Source organism: Neofelis nebulosa, chromosome 4 (assembly GCF_028018385.1).
Source record: "Neofelis nebulosa isolate mNeoNeb1 chromosome 4, mNeoNeb1.pri, whole genome shotgun sequence".
NCBI lineage: Eukaryota > Metazoa > Chordata > Mammalia > Carnivora > Felidae > Neofelis > Neofelis nebulosa.
Genome location: NC_080785.1, coordinates 162,045,634 through 162,062,258, shown reverse-complemented (window position 1 = coordinate 162,062,258; position 16,625 = coordinate 162,045,634). Strand labels below are relative to the sequence as shown.

The following is a 16,625-nucleotide window of genomic DNA, read 5'->3' as shown; positions in this document are numbered from 1 at the left end:
CTGGGTCTGCGGGGGGCCAAATCTGAACCCAGAGCCTCAAACTTTCTCAGGAGGCCTCCCCCACTGGGCCTGTTGGCCCGTATCTAGAGTAGCACCCTTGACCCTTGGCCCAGCTTCATCAAGTTGGTTTTCACTCCTCCTGCGCTGTCTGTACCTCAGAGTGACCTCAGAGATTTCTGGAACCAGGCCAGGTGTGGAGGAATAATCCAGACCTTCCTTGGGTCCTTGCGGGGCCGGGTGCACCCCTCAGTTGCTTGTTGGGCCTCCTTCAGTGGCAGTCGGGGTGGCTCTGGTCTTTTTGTCCCACACCGAATGGACCTCGCGCGTCTTTGATGCACTTGAGTGTGAGCGCGACACTGAGCGCTGTCTGGGGGTCATTTTGGGTCGGTCCCGTTTTACAGATGAGGCGGCTGAGGGGCAGGGGTGGGGCAGGCAGGTGGGGGCCTCCAAGTCCCCGTGCCTGCCCACTGTTCCTTCACCCAGCATCTGTCTGCAGTGGAGAATGGGGCCACCAGAGCAAGCAGCAGGGGCTGGGTTTGGATTGGGGTGCTGCCACGAGTGGGCCCCAAGAGGTTCTTGTCCTCTCTTCTGCTTCTCGGCACAGTGAGAGTCGGAGGAGGCACGTGGAAGACAGAGGTTCTGATGGGGAGCTTTGGGCCGAGTGGTGGTCAGGGAGTGCTTCCTGGACGAGGCAGTAGGTCTTTCTGTCGAGGTGAGGAGGGCGGGCAGGAGCTGGCGTGGAGCAGACTGGCGACCGCTCCATTTGTACCTGTGGGTCCCGGCTCGGGCCCTGTTATCCGTAGGCCCTTTCCTTTCCCTTTCCTGTTCTAATTTTAATTTCTAGTAGGTTAGCGTACAGCGTTATGCTGGTTTCAGGCGTAGAATATAGTGACCCGGCCCGTCCGTACGTGAGCCGGTGGGCATCCCAAGTGCCCCCCGTGATCCTCCCTTCTTCACGGCTGCGTAGTGCTCATGGTACACAGACCGGCTTCTCGGTGGCCGGTGTCGAGCCTCCTCCTAGTCGCCTAGTCCCGGGATTTGCCCACGGACGCGGCACGCGGGGAGGACACGGGACGGTGGCAGCTCCGCGTGTGCAGTCCTCACCTTCCCGGCCGCGGCGGCCAAGACGCCGCAAGCGGCTGCTTCGCTGGGGTTGGCGTGGGGCTGGTCAGGGGGGGGTCCTCCCCGGTGCCCCCACGTCAGCACGTCCTGAACCGGAGCGGTCGTCTCCATCCTGCCTTCTCGGCTCCTGCCCCCGCCCCCCACCCCCACTGGGTGCCTGTGGACCCGAGTTAGGGCACGACCCTCCTCTGCACACGACCCTGCCTGGCTCCCACCTCACTTGGGGTAAAAGCCTGACTTCTCTCGCGGCCCCTGTCACCGCCCGCCCTCACCTCCTGCCATTCTCTCCTCCTTCACCCCTCTGGCCACGCGGCCTGCTCCCCAGACCCCCGGGCTCACTCTCCCCTGTGGCCTTTTTCTGCCTTCAGTCACATCTCCTCTGTGTCCAGAGTTCTGCGTGACCTGTGCTGCCCCTGTCTTCTTGGGTCCCTGCTGAAACCTCACCTCAGTGCCAGGCGGTCCCTTACCTACCCCGGCTGACACGGGGCCTGGCACTCTCTCAGACCCCTGCCCTGATGTGTTTTCTTCAGAGCTCTTTTTCTTTTTAATGTTTATTTATTTGAGAGAGAGAGACAGAGAATCCCAAGCAGGCTCCGTACTTTCAGTGCAGACGGGGCTCCAACTCACGGACCATGAGATCGTGACCTGAGCTGAAATCCAAAGCTGGTCGCAGGGGCGCCTGGGTGGCTCAGTCGGTTGTGTCCGACTCTTGATTTCAGCTCAGGCCGTGATCTCGTGGTTGGTGAGTTCAAGCCCTGCATCAGGCTCAGTGTTGACGGTGCGGAAACAGCTTGGGATTCTCTCTATCTCCCTCTCTCTCTACCCCTTCCCCCGCCCACCCAAATAAAAAAAAAAAAAGTCAGATGCTTAACTGATGGAGCCACCCAGGCGCCCCTCTTCAGAGCTCTTATTAGCACCTGAACTTATTTTCGTTATTAGTTTACTCTCTGTCCCACCAGAATGGGAGGTTCTCACGGGCAGGGGTTTGTGTCTGTGTGCTCATTGCTGTCCTGCTATGTAGTAGGATCATGCATATTTGTTGAATGGATATATCTAGAAACCAGAATTGGATTCATTTTGCTGCACAGACAACGTTCATTGAGAAGGGGCCCGGAGGACGCACCAGGACTCATCACTGGGGCGCACAGCGGTGAGGTGGGGCGTGGGGTGCTCTAGGGAGAACAGAAGCAGGCACCTTGTCTTTACAGGAAGGGCTGTGATTTGTCTGTTGACACCGAGTAATGACAGTACTGTGCTAAGACCCTGAGGCCAGCCAAGCGTGGATGTCTCTCTGCTCTGGCTTCTCTAGCTCTAAGGGAGCCCCACCCTGGGCTGGGGCAACTGAGGCCCCTCCGGGCTGCCGGTGTGCTACCCATTTAATTCTTGCCGTGTGCCTGGGTGCTGGTTGAACACATTCGCTGTGGGGCCCCGAGGTCTGAAGGCAGGTTGTCCGAGTGCCCACTTGGACCAGAGCAGAACCACGGAAAGGAGGCCACGAGGGGGTCATCCTCCCACAGGGAGCCAGGGGGAGATGTCATAAAAATACCAGCGCGCGGGGCCGGACCCCTCCCCGGGCCAACTTAAAACTCGGGGGGATTCTGGTCATGAGCTGCAGCACGGAAAACCGATGCTCTGTAGTGGGAGACTTCCTTTGGCTAAAGTTGAACCTGTTCAGACCACAGACCTGTGGGGTGTAGACAAGTGGCCAGCAGAGCTCCCCAGGCCCCTCGTGACACCCCCACACCCAGATGTAGGAGGAGGCATCCTGGAGACTCCGCTCCATGATACGCATTTTCCGAGCGATAAGAGTCTTAGGGACTGGCAGGCTGGCTGGCGAGCAAAGCAAGCAGGAACTGTCCCAGCTGGGGTGACACCCGCCTGCTGGGTGATACACCCTGGCACGGCCAGGCCAGCCCTGGAGGAAGCCCCCGTGTTGGGTGTGGGACACAGCCCTGTCTGTCCCAGGCCACGGGGCCTCTGTGTTCTGTGCTGATGGACAGGGTCCTCTGGAGGGTCACAGCCTCCTTGTCTGGGAGGCCCCCAGCTGGCCCTGTGGCCAGGGAGCCAGTGGTTTTAAGGAGGATGCCTTCAAACGTGGTTCTGTTACCTTGGGGGGGGGGGGCGATGGAGTGCTAGGGATCTAGCAGTCAGGATTGGGGGGCTGTGACCAGAGACCGTGAGCCGTCCTCTCAGCTTGAGGAGGGACGCTTCCTGTGGTTTGGGTTGGCATGTCTTGTCTTGCAATACTAAGTTCCCCTCACGTGGGTAGAAGCTGTTTAGACGGAAGTCCGGCTTCTATGGCGTCTGCCCCGCTGACATCTCTTGGTGGCAGGGCCTGGCACAGCTCCCTGGGGAGCCCAGGGCAGGTGGCCGTCGGAGGTGGGGAGGCTCTGTCGGCACTGGGCCGACAACGACACATCAACTTGATTTTTCTTTTCTTTTTAAATTTAAGGTTTGTTCATTGTAAAATAAAATGCGTTCCTTTCAGACGTGCGCAGAGAAAGGCAGAGGTTCCTGTTACCCTTTGTAGGGAACCACGTCCATCAGTGCGTGGCTCTTGCCAGATCCTTTTTCTGCATTTCTGTGCGTAAATGTTCCCCATTCTCCCCGACACCATTATGAGCTCATGTGTGACAGTCCAGAGTCTTGCCATAATGTGTCCACCTCATGCCAAGTCCCTGCTCTTCAGTGTCTTGAGGAGTTTTTGCCTTTGTTTTATTTGTAATACATTTTTTTTTTAACGTTTATTTATTTTTGAGACAGAGAGAGACAGAGCATGAACAGGGGAGGGGCAGAGAGAGAGGGAGACACGGAATCTGAAACAGGCTCCAGGCTCTGAGCTGTCAGCACAGAGCCTGACGAGGGGCTCGAACTCACGGACCGTGAGATCGTGACCTGAGCCGAAGTCGGACGCTCAACCGACTGAGCCACCCAGGCGCCCCATACATTTTTTTTTTTTTTTTTTTGGGAACAGTTTTTGATTTACAGAAAATAAACAAGTTTTTAAGTTTTACGGCAAAGTTGCAAAGACAGCACAGAGGGCTCCCGTATCCCATCCTTCCTTGTGCTTACGTCTTACCTTACCATTGTACGTTTCTTACCACTGAGACATTAACTGTGGTAGATTGTTACCACTAAGGAAAGGCAGACTTTCTGCAGATTTCCCCAGTTTCCCCCCTTATGTCCTTTTCCTGTCCCCGGACCCCACCCGGGGTGCCACTTTGCATTGGAGTCGCCGCTCCTCCTCCATCTTTGCTGGTCGGTGACACAGCACCCACCACTGACTTCCCTTGGTTTTCATGCCTTTGGCATTTAATAGAATGGCCTTCAATTTGGGTTTATCTGGGATTTCCATGATTAGACTGGCACTCTGGGTGTGGGGAGAAGAATACCACACAAGCCAGAAACCCTTCTCTCCACATCCTATTTGGGCTCCATGTTATCAACACATCTTATCACGGTGATGTTGACCTTGATCTCTTGGTTAAGGTGGTGTCGATCAGGTCTCCCTACAGTAGTTAACTCTTTCTCTCCTTTTCATATACTGTGCTTTGGAAGCACCAAAGTTTCTTTTTATTTTATTTAATTTTTTAATAATTTTTAAGTTTTTTATTTTTTTTTTGAGAGAGAGAGAGAGAGGGAGAGAGTGCGTACGCACCTGAGCAAGTGGGGGGAAGGGTCAGCGGGCGAGGAGGACAGAGGATCCAAAGCAGGTTCTGCACTGACAGCAGTGAGATCGATGCAGGGCTCGAACTCACTAACTGTGAGAGCATGACCTGAGCTGAAACCAAGAGTCAGGCGCTCAGCTGACTGAGCCACCCAGGCATCCCAAAGGTTCTTTTTAATATAATTGTTTAAATTGGTTAATATGTTCGGGGCGCCTGGGGGGCTCTGTCAGCTAAGCGTCCGACTTCGGCTCAGGTGATGATCTCACGGTGGTCCGTGAGTTCGAGCCCGGCGTCAGTCTCTGTGTTGTCAGTTCAGAGCCTGGAGTCTGCTTCAGAGTCTGTGTTTTCCTCTCTCTCTGCCCCTCCCCCGCCCCCGCTCACACTCTGTCTCTCTCTATCAAAAAATGAATAAATGTTAAAAAAAAAATTTAAATCGGTAATAAGCTCAATATGGCACCAAGTTCAAAAACACCAGAAAGGATGGAGAGAGAGAGAGAGAGGCCTTGCTACCTGCCTGCCCCTATAGCCGGCACCCTCACGGCTGACCACCCTTCCTGGTTGCTGTGTGCCCTCCCAGGCTCGGTACGAACAGAAGCAGACACGCGTGTGTTTATTCCCTCCTCCCCCATAGACACTTTTACACGCTGTTAGGAGCAGGGAGATTCTTACTTGACAGCATTTCTTGGAGATCTTAGTGTATCCTCAGCACATAGACAGCTTGCCCATTTGGCTTGTTTTCCACCCTCGAGGTATAATTTACATACCGTAAGCCCTGCCCATTTTTAGCCTATAGCTCTCCTTTGACAAACAGCAGTGGTGTGTAACCATCACCACAGTCAACACATGGAACCCTTCCAGGCCCCCCAGAAGTCCCCCTGTGCCCTTTTGTGGTCACTTCCTCTCTGCCCCCAGCACCCGGGCACCTGCTCCTTGCCCGAGTTCCCCGTCCTATGGTTTTGGCTTTTTCGGACTCTTGTGTAAATGGACTCATGCAGCTTTTGAGCCGTGTTTCATTCTGCATAACAGGTTGGAGCACCATCTAGGCTGAATGCGTGAGCCATTCAGTCCTTTCTATTGCTGAGGAGGAGTCCTTCATGGTATGGCCGGGCCACTGTCTGTTGAACCATTCAACTAAAGGACAGTGCGTTGTCTCCAGTTCCTGGTGATTATGAATAATGCTGATAGAAACATTCTTGTGCGTGTCTCTGTGTGACTCATAAATAGACATTTCGAGTTAATTTTTTATGATTTATGAGGTATAAACTGAGGTTATTTCTTTGCGTATGAATGTCCAATTGTGTCAGTATTGTCTATTGAAAAGACTTCTTTTCCCCATTGAGGTTCCTGTGTCAGAAGTCAGTGGGCCGTATTGGCGTGGGTCCGTTCCGGATTCTATTTTCTTTTCTTTTCTTATTTTAGAGGGAGACCGTGAAAGCGAGCAGGGGAGAGGGGAAAAGGGAGAGAGAATCTTAAGCAGGCTCCACGCTAAGCACGGAACCTGACGCAGGGCTCACGACCTTGGGATCATGACCTGAGCCGAAATCAAGAGTTGGACACTCAACTGAGAGAGAGAGAGAGAGAGAGAGAGAGAGAGAGTGTGAGTGGGAGAGGGGCAGAGAAGAGAGGGAGAGAATCTTAAGTAGGTTCCATGCCCGATGCTGAGCCTGACTTGGGACTCCATCTCACAACAGTGAGATCATGACCTGAGCCAAAATCAAGAGTTGGGCACTTAACCCGGGCGCCCCGATTTTCTAACATTGATCTGTGTGTCTGTCCTTTGGGCAAAACCACATTTCTTTATTACTTTATAATAAGTCTTTAAATCCTTTGTTATTCACTTTCAGAATTGTTTTGGCTAGTCTAGTTCCTTTGTCTTTACATAATAAGTTTTAGAATCAGCTTGTTGATTTCTCAAAAAGAAAAAAATTCTCCATCTTGGTACATGGAGAGCTTTGCTATTAGTATTTCTGTCTGTATCTTCTTTTTTTAAAAAAAATTTTTTAGTTTATTTATTTTGAGAGAGAGTGAGCATGAGCAGGGGAAGGACAGAGAGAGAGGGAGAGAGCGAATCCCAAGCGGACTCCACACTGACAGTGCAGAGCCTGACGCGGGGCTCGGAACTCACGAACCACGAGATCATGACCTGAGCCGAAAACCAGGAGTCGGACGCTTAACTGACTGGCCACCCAGGCGCCCCACTCTCTGTATTATTCTATCTAACATCACTGCCCACCTGAACAAGGGCAGTTATCTCCTCCTAAGTCTTGTACCTTCCGACCTCCCTCCCTGCCCACCCCAGGCGTTCTCCCTATAGTGGCTGTAGACGGGTCCTATTGAGAATATATTCTGCCTCTGCTCAGAACCCACCGTGGCTTCTCGTTCTCTCTGTATGAAAACTGAAGTCTTCGCCACCACCCGAAGGGCCTGCATGGTCTCCTTGCGCCCCCACCCCCCCTACCGCTGCATCACCTCTCTCCCCTCTCTCCCTCATCTGCCCCTATTTCTCCCTTACTTGTTCTGTTTTGTCTATACTGGGGTCCTCACTGTTCCTCAAACATGTGAAATACATTCCCTCCTCAGGGCCTTTGCACATGCCATTTTCTCTGCCTGGAAAGCTCTTTTCCTTGAGATAACCTGATGGATCATCTGTCACCTCCATCAGGCCTGTGGTCAGATGTCTCCTCCTCAACAGGGCCTGCCTGGCCCCACTGCTAAAATGCCTCCACCCTGTTACTCCATCCTCCTGCCCTGCTTAATTTTTCTTGGAAGCACTTGTCCCTCCCTGTCATTGTTCTCTTTATGTATTTGGTTTATTGTCCACCACCACCCAGTAGAAGGTGAGCGCCCTGTTGGTGGGGCCTTGTTCCTGGGTGTGCCCCAGCCCTTTGCATGGTGCCTGGTGTGTATTCGATGCTCTAGAAATCCGTCTCCAGGTAAAGTAATCTTGGGTCTCAGCCGCCGAGTGGTCCTCACTCCGCAGAGGCCGCTGAGCTTGCTGTGTGCCCTGCCACAACCTGGGCTCCTGCCCGGTTGGTTGCCCCTTGGAGTTAGGCCCAGTGGGGGAGGTACACACCAGCCAGGCACACAGAAAACTGGAGGTGGTGACTAAGGTCAGGGTCACAGAGGGGCTGAGGCTGTGGGAGGGCAGGATGAGGACTGGCCACAGTCAGGCCTGAGCCTTTCTGGGAGGGTTTGTGTGGGTGGGCAGTGGTTTTGTCTTAAAAAAAAATTAAAAAAAAAATTTTTTTTTTCACGTTTATTCATTTTTGAGAGACAGAGAACAGAGGGTGGGCAGGGGAGGGGCAGAGAGAGAGGGAGACAATCTGAAGCAGGCTCCAGGCTCTAAGCTGTCAGCACAGAGCCTGACGCAGGGCTCGAACTCATTGACCGCGAGATCGCGACCTGAGCCAAAGTCGGACACCCAACTGACTGAACCACCCAGTCGCCCCTATCTTATATATTTTTTAAATGTTTATTTTTGAGAGAGAGTGAGAGAGAGTACATATGTGTGCACTTGAGAGAGAGAGAGAGAGAGAGAGATCAGGGGAGGGGCAGAGAGGGAGGGGAACATAGGATCCAAAGCACACTCTATGCTGGCTGTGGAGAGCCTGATGTGAGCCTCGAACCGACAAACCATGAGATCGTGACCTGAGCCGGAGTTGGACCTTAACTGACTGAGCCACCCAGGTGCCCCCGCAGTGGTTTTTATCTTAAAGATAGTTGATGGACTCGCTCCCTTGTTGGTACATGGGTTGCTTTTGTGCTTTTTGTTTTAAAATAGCATCTTTTAACTGAAATATAATTCACATACCATAAAATTCCTCCTTTTAAAGTGTAACCATTAGGTAATTTTTAGCATATTCCCGGAGTTGTGCAATGATCACCACTAATTTCAGAACCTTTTCATGCCCCCCAAAAGACTCTGTACTCATCAGCAGTCACTCCCCACCCCCAGCAACTTGCAACCACGAATCTGCTTTCTGTCTATGAATTTGCCTGTTCTGGTCATCTTGCGTAAGTGGAATCCTACGTTACCTGGTTTCTGTGTCTGCCTTCTTGTGCAACGTGTTCAAGATTCATCCTTGTCACAGCGTGTATGAGAACTCTATCCCTTTTCACGACTGGATAATATTCCATCGAACAGATGTGCACTTTTGGTTATTTGTTCCTTGGTTGACAGACATTTGGCTCTTTCGCTTCTTGGCCATCAGAAAGAGTGCTGCCGGTGCACATTTGTGTGCAGATTTTTGTGTGCACATGTGTTCATTTCTTTTGAGTAGCTACCCAAGAGTGGAATTGCTGAGCCGTATGGTGATCCTTCCGTTTAACCCAGAGAAACCCCTGGACAAACCCCAGAGAAAACCCCAGAGAAAACCACTGTTTTTCACGGTGACTGCACTGTTTTATGTCTGACTCGCTCTGGAGGAGGGTTCTGGTTTCTCTACCTCCTTGCCAGCACTTGTTACTATCGGTCTTCTTTAATTTAGCTTCCTCGGGGGTAGGAAGTGGTGTTTTGCTCTTTTCTTTTCTTTTTTTTTAATTTCCCTAATGACTAATGTGTGCTTGATGGTCGTTTGTGCATCTTTGAAGAAATGTCTATTCAGCTCCATTGTCCATTTTTAGATTGGGTTATTTGTCTCTTGTTGATTTGTGAGAGTTCTTTATATCTGGTGTCAAGGCCAGTCCCTTATGGGATATATTTTCTTCCATTATGTGAGTTGTCTTTTTACTTTTTTCTTTTTTTTCAATGTTCATTTATTTATTTTTGCGAGAGAAAGAGAGTGAGCGAGCAGGGGGAGAGGCAGAGAGAGGGAGAGAGGGAATCCCAGGCAGGCTCTGCACTGTCAGCGCGAGATCACGGAGCGTGAGATCATGATCTGAGCCAAAGTTGGACGCTTAACCGATGCCCTTCTTTTTACTCTCTTGATAGTGTTCTAGAAGGAGACAAATTTTATTTTGATGAAATGCCATTTATATGTTTTTTCTTTTATCACTTACGGTTTTGGGGTCATATCCAAGAAACTACTTGTCCAGTCCATGAAGGTCATGAAACTTTACTCCTGTATTGTCTTTTATAACACTTTTTTCTTTTATTTTTTGTCACCTAAATCTAAGCCTCCTGTGCTCCCTAAATGTGCCATGGAATAGGTTAGCTTGACACGAGGGCACCTCCACAACCTCAAGAAAAATTCTGCACGGTGAGATATACCGTAAACCACCACAAAATCCCCAACCCAGTGGCACACTCTGTCTTAGGTATTTGGCTCTGAGAGACCCAAGGCTCATCTGAAGAAATGCTGTCCTTAAGTTTCAGATAATTGCACACTTTACCTTTTGGCACAATTGCATATTTTATGTCTAAGAACTGTGGTCTGAGAAGCTGTAGATACCTTTTTCTTTTTTATAATTTTTTGGTGTTTATTCATTTTTTGAGAGAGAGAAAGAGACACACAGCGAGTGGGGGAGGGGCAGAGAGAGAGGGAGACAGCGAATCGGAAGCAGGCTCCAGGCTCCGAGCCTTCAGAGGCCGGCTTCAGAGCCCGATGAGGGGCTCGAACTCACGGACCGTGAGATCATGACCTGAGCCAAAGTCATATGCTTAACCAACTGAGCTGCCCAGATGCCCCAAAGCTGTAGATATCTTAAAGAAAAAAAAAAAAAAAAAAAAAGTCAAAATCTTACTAAGACAACCTAGAATTACACTGGCCATTATGGGGAATGTTCCAGTTAGGCAAGGTCATTCTTTTTTTTCCAAATTTTAATGAATTAATTTATTTATTTATTAACATTCTTTTATTTATTTATTTTTTTTCTGAGAGAGAGAGAGAGAGACAGAGTGTGAGCGAGGGAGGGGCAGAGAGAGAGAGAGATTGAGAGAGAGAGGGAGACACAGAATCCAAAGCTGTCTCCATGCTGTCGGTGCTTAAACTCCTGAACTGTGAGATCATGACCTGTGCTGTAGTCAGACGCTTGACTGATTGAGCCACCTAGGCGCCCCTCAAATTTTTATTTAAATTCTAGTTAGTTAACATACAGTGCCATGTTGGTTTCAGGCATAGAATTCAGTGACTCATCACTTACATACAACACCCAGAGCTCATCACAGCAAGTGCCCTCCTTAGTACCCATCACCCATCTAGCCTGTTACCTACCCACCTCCCCTCCATTGGCTCTCAGTTTGTTCTTTATCTTTATAAATTTTTTTTTTAATATTTACTAATTTTTGAGAGAGAGAGAGAGAGAGAGACAGACAGACAGACAGAGCATGAGTCGGGGAGGGGCAGAGAGAGAGGGAGACACAGAATCTGTAGCAGGCTTCAGGCTCTGAGCTGTCAGCACAGAGCCTGACAAGGGGCTCGAACCCATGAACTATGAGATCATGACCTGAGCTGAGGTCAGAGGCACCCCTGTTCTTTATCTTTAAAAGTCTCTCATGATTTGGTTCCCTCTCTCTTTTTCCCCTTCCCATATGTTCATTTGTTTTGTTTGTTTTTTCTTTTTTTTTAGCGAGAATATGACTGGAGGAGGGACAGAGAAAGAGGGGGACAGAGGATCTGAAGCAAGCTGTGTTACGACAGCAAAGAGGTCAATTCAGGGCTCAGACTCACGAACCATGAGATCATGACCTGAGCTGAAGTCAGATGCTTAACTGACTGAGCCACCCAGGCATCCTGGTTTTTAATTTCTTTCAACAATGTATGTTTTGGTTTTTTTTCTTCAGTTTTCAATGTACATTTTTTTACTTCTTAGATTAGATTTATTCCTAATATTTTATTCTTTTTGATGCCTTTGTAAATGGAACGGTTTTCTTAATTTCATTTTCAGATTGTTCATTGCTGATGTATAATAATATAACTGATTTTTATATATTTATCTTTTATCCTGCAACCTTGCTGAACTCATTTCTTGTCAAAAAACAGGGTTTTTTTGTGGGGTTTTTGGTAGATTCCTTAGCAGTTTCTGTAGACATGATCATGTCATCTGTGAATAGTTTCCTTCTTCCTTTGGATGCATTTATTTCTTTTTCTTGCTTAATCGCTTTGGCTAGAACCTCCAGAACAACGTTGAATAGAAGTAAGAGTGGACATCTTGTCTAGTTCCTGATCTTAGAGGGAAAGCTTTAAATGTTTTACCATTAAATGTGGTGATAGTTGTAGGTTTATGAGGAAAGGGTTGTAGATTTTGTCAAATGCTTTTTCTATTCAGATAGTCATATAGTTTTGTTATTTACTCTTACTGTGGTGTGTTGTACCGATTCATCTTGGCATTTTTGGACCATTATGGCTGTCCTGGGATAAGTCTCACTTGGCTATGATACATGATATTTTTTATATGTTGCTGGATTTGGTTTACTTGTATTTTGTTGAGGACTTTTTTGTGTGTCTATATTCATAAGAAATATCAATCTGTTGTTTTCTTGTGGTTTTTGTCTAGCTTTGGTATCAGGATAATGCTGGCCTCATAGAACAAGTTAGGAAGTGTTCTTTCCTTTTCCAATTTTTTGGAGAGTTTGTGAAGGATCAGTGTTAAACCTTCTTTAAGCGTTTGTTACAATTTGCCCATGAAGTCATTTGGACCTGTGCTTTTTTTCTTTTTTTTTTTTTTTGGCGGGGGGGAAATTTTCTGAGCATAATTTCAGTCTCTTTGGGGAGCCTGGGTAAGTCAGTTAAGCGTCCAACTCTTTTTTTTTTTTTTTTAAATTTTTTTTTTCCAATGTTTTTTATTTATTTTTGGGACAGAGAGAGACAGAGCATGAACGGGGGAGGGGCAGAGAGAGAGGGAGACACAGAATCGGAAACAGGCTCCAGGCTCCGAGCCATCAGCCCAGAGCCTGACGCGGGGCTCGAACTCACGGACCGCGAGATCGTGACCTGGCTGAAGTCGGACGCTTAACCGACTGCGCCACCCAGGCGCCCCATAAGCGTCCAACTCTTGATTTTGGCTCAGGTTTGTGAGTTTGGACCCCGCTTGTGTGAGTTCAGGTCCTGTGTTGGGCTTTGTGCTGACAGTACAGAGCCTGCTTGGGATTGATTCTCTCCCTCTCTCTCTGCCCCTTCCCTGCTTGTGCACACATGTGCTCTCTCTCTCAAAATAAATAAAACTTAAAAAAATTCAGTCTCCTTACTTGTTATAGGTCTATTCAGATTTCTTTTACCTTTTTTTTTTTTTTTTTTTTTAGGATTTTATTTTTGGGGCACCTGGGTGGATCCAGTAGGTTGAGCGTCCGACTTTGCTCAGGTCATGATCTCATGATTCCTGGGCTTGAGCCCTGTGTTGGGCTCTATGCTGACAGCTCAGAGCCTGGAGCCTGCTTTGGATTCTGTGTCTCTCTCTCTTCCCCTCCCCTGCTTGTGCTTGCTCTCTCTCTCTCTCTCTCTCTCTCTCAGAAATGAATAAACATTAAATTTTTTTTTAAAGGAAGATCTTATTTTTAAATAATCTCTATACCCAATTTGGGGCTTGAACCCACAACCCTTGGATTAAGAGTCGCATGCTCGGGGTACCTGGGTAACTCAGTCGGTTGAGCGTCCGACTTTGGCTTGGGTCATGCATGATCTCACGGTTCGTATGTTCAAGCCCCGCATCAGACTCTGTGCTGACAGCTTGGAGCCTGGAGCCAGCTTCCGATTCTGTGTCTCCCTCTTTCTCTGCTCCTTCCCCACTTGCGTTCTGTTTCTCTCTCAAAAATAAAGATTAAAAAAAATAATAAAAAATAAATATAGGTGCCTACATCTATACATTTTCCTCCACATGCTGCTTTTGCCGAAGCCTGTGAGTTTCGGCATTTTGCGTCTTCTTTTTCATTCCCCTCAAGATACTCTCTAATCTCCCTTAGGTTTTCCTCTTTGACTTGCTAGGTACTGAGGAATGTGTTGTTTAATTTCCACGCACTTGTGAATTTCCCCAAATTTCCTTTCGTTACTGATTGCTGATTTCACCCCGTGTGGTCAGAGAACGTACTTTATGTAATTTCTGCCCTTTGACATTTACTGAGTCCTGTTTTACGGCCCGTCCTGGAGGGTGTTGCACGTGCCCTTGATACGGACGTGTTCTCTGCTGTCGTTGGGTGGGGCGTGCTGTGCAGCTTTGGTAGGTCTCGTCGGTTTGTGGGGGTGGTGTTTCCTTGTTGACCTCTTGTTCAGTTGAAGGCAGGGGCCTGGCGTCTCCCAGCTACTCTTGTAGACTCCCCTCGGTTTCCCTCGTCTCGTGCTCTTTACGACTGCACGGTCGTCTCCGGTCCAGCCCCGCCGTGCCACATCCCCTCCCTGTCCCCTCCTGACAGGCCACGGGAGTGAGGCGACAGGCTTGCTTGTCTGCTAGGCCCAGGGCTGGTCCCTAGGAGGGGGCTGCTGTGCTGGGGGGGGAGTAGATTTAGCATCGTCTCGCCCGATGTGCCAGGAGACACCGTTGCAACAGGGTCCTCCTGGAGGTGCCAAGGAATGTCTCCCTTCCTGCCATCATCCCTACCGACCAGTCTTGTGGAGGAGGGCCCTACATGTGCCAGGGACCGGGGCTCACGGGACTCGTCCTTCTGATCCTCTGACAGCCTGACAGCGTGGGCACCGTTACTGTCCCCATCTTACAGATGGAGAAACTGAGGTCCGGGGAAGAGAAGATCCTTGTTCAGGTCTCACAGCTGGACAGCTGCAGACTCTGTGCTTTCCACTGTCACGGACCTATCTGTCCCTACAGGGAGCGGTGACTCTCCGCCTTGTCCTCGGAGTTCAGGGGCTCCTTTCCATCTTCGTTCCAGTAACATGTGGTGTAATGACCAGGATGGTGCCGGCAGACCGGGACAGGAAGAAGCCATCTGGGTTGGTGGCGGAGGATGCCGTCAGCTTATGTACCTTTGGTCCAGGTGACCACACGTCTTTACGTTCAGTTTCCCCATCTGCGTCACGGGGTTGGCGAGAGCCCCTGTGAAGAGGGGGATGGAGACTTGTGTGCACAGGGCTCGGCTCAGCATTTTGTTGTGTGCGCCCTCGGAGACGCCAGCCTCTCTTACGGGTCACTCCTCAGCGGGCATGTACTGAGCACCTGTTGTGTGCCAGGCGCTGTGCCGGGGGTGGGGGGCCAGGCAGTGAACGAAGGAGACGGCTTAGAGTGGGGACCAGTATGCAGGAAGGAAGCATGGAAAGGAGGCAGAGCCTGGCTCAGGGAAGCAGTTAGGGAACCTCCCCTGGCAGGCTCCATCCAACCATTGTCCAGAGGAAGAGTGGAGGGCTCTTTGGGGGCATCTGGTGGCGAAGGAGCCCGAGAGGAGGCAGCAGTCAGCAGGTCCTGGGAGCGGGAGCGGGGAGCGGGGTGGGAGCCAGCGGACAACGGCAGGGAAGTGATGGGGCACTGGTGTTGGGCCTTGTGGGCTGCAGACAGGACACTCGTTTGTGTCCCAAGTTTGCTGGAAGACACAGGTGGGTTTTAAGAATGTGTGCAGCGTGATCCGACTTGTTTGAAAAGCTGTCCCTGGATGCCAGGTCGAGAACACATGGGGCATGAGGGCTGGGGGAGCATGGCTGTCCCAGGGGCTCAGCCTAAGGAGGTTGGGACCAAGCAGGGGACGAAGGCAGGATTTGCTGACAGATCGACTGTAGGAGGTGGGAAAGACGTGACCTGGGCAAGGGCGGTAAGGCCGTCCTGTCTTGTGTGACACTGTGGACCAGTCTGTCTGGACTGTTCCTCGTCCCGTCATCTGGGAGGGGCTCTGGGAAGAGGGTTGTGGGGGACACACGCCCGTTCTCCTACTTGAAGAAGGAGCCTGCCAGGAGGATGGTTCTGGAATGCTAGGAGCCTGGCCTTCTTCCTGCCTATTTACCAGCATCCTGCCTCTGGCTTCAGTTGGGCCTCTTGGGTGGTGACACACGCAGAAGTAGGAATCCATGTGTGGCTGACCTGTGGCACCTGCACTGTCTTCTGTCCCCATCGCACCTCATTTTATAGATGAGGACATTGGTCCCAAGACGTGCATGACCTTGCCACCGGGGTCACGCAGCTGACGTGGGGCAGGCTCTCTGCTGCAGGGTACAGCAGTGAGGATGCTGAGGGGACCCGCCGGGAGGGGCAGAGTCGACAGCTTGGGTTCCCAAATGCCAGTGTCTTTCCTGTCACCTATGAAAATGCTGCTTGGCCGCCTGGTTGCTTTGGCGCTCTTGGTACAACAGCAAAGGTAAAAATTAATATTTGCCTGTTACAAAAGTTATAAAAAAGTTACAGAAGACTGAAATTCAAGGCATGTTGGAGACCATGAAACAGGAAGTTTTTCCATTTGCATTCCATAACACGACTTCCATCGGGCCCAGGTGTCACCTTCAAGTTTGTTGTCCCCATACAGGCAGGAAAGGGGCACAAGCGTTTAAAAATATTTGGAGGACATAGTCTGTTCTGTCCATCACACTTTGCTTTCAGCACTGTGGCCTGGATTCCCTCCTGGCCCGGTTCCAAGATTGATTGGGCCAGTTCCATGCGAGCGGACATCTAGGTGGTTAACGGATTTCACTCTGGAAAGCACTGCCGCAGGGAGAGGCCATCCTTGCAGAATCACTCAGGAGAAGGAAAACGGGGTGACGTGGAGGAGGGGTGTCAGTAGGGGACAGTCAAGCCTCTCAAAAGAGTTGACATCTGAGTTGAATCCTGACTGACCAGAGGAAGCCAGGATCGTGAAGAGGCTCCAAGGAGATGTTCATTCCAGGCAGGGGGTCAGCACATGCAAAGGCCCTGCAGCAGAAATAGATTTGACCTGTTTGCTGTACCTTGACCAGCTGTGTGGCCCAGGGAGTGAGCTAGGTGGGGGTGAGGGCAGGGAGGTGACAGGGCGATTGCTCAGGGCCTTGGAGGCCA

At 50.3% G+C, this 16,625-nt stretch overlaps 1 protein-coding gene across 14 annotated transcripts in view; it reads left to right on the top strand.

The window, feature by feature from the left end:
- Window positions 1-16,625, top strand: part of DNM2 (dynamin 2) — an 89,300-nt gene that overhangs the window by 8,051 nt on the left and 64,624 nt on the right. The window contains exon 1 of one of the 14 annotated variants that reach the window (XM_058728025.1): window positions 14,534-14,649. The exons of the other annotated variants lie outside the window; for them this stretch is intronic. Coding sequence (XP_058584008.1) covers window positions 14,549-14,649 — 101 coding nt within the window. The 5' untranslated portion in view covers window positions 14,534-14,548. Of the gene's footprint in view, window positions 1-14,533; window positions 14,650-16,625 lie in introns of those variants that run through there. 14 annotated transcript variants of the gene reach the window in all.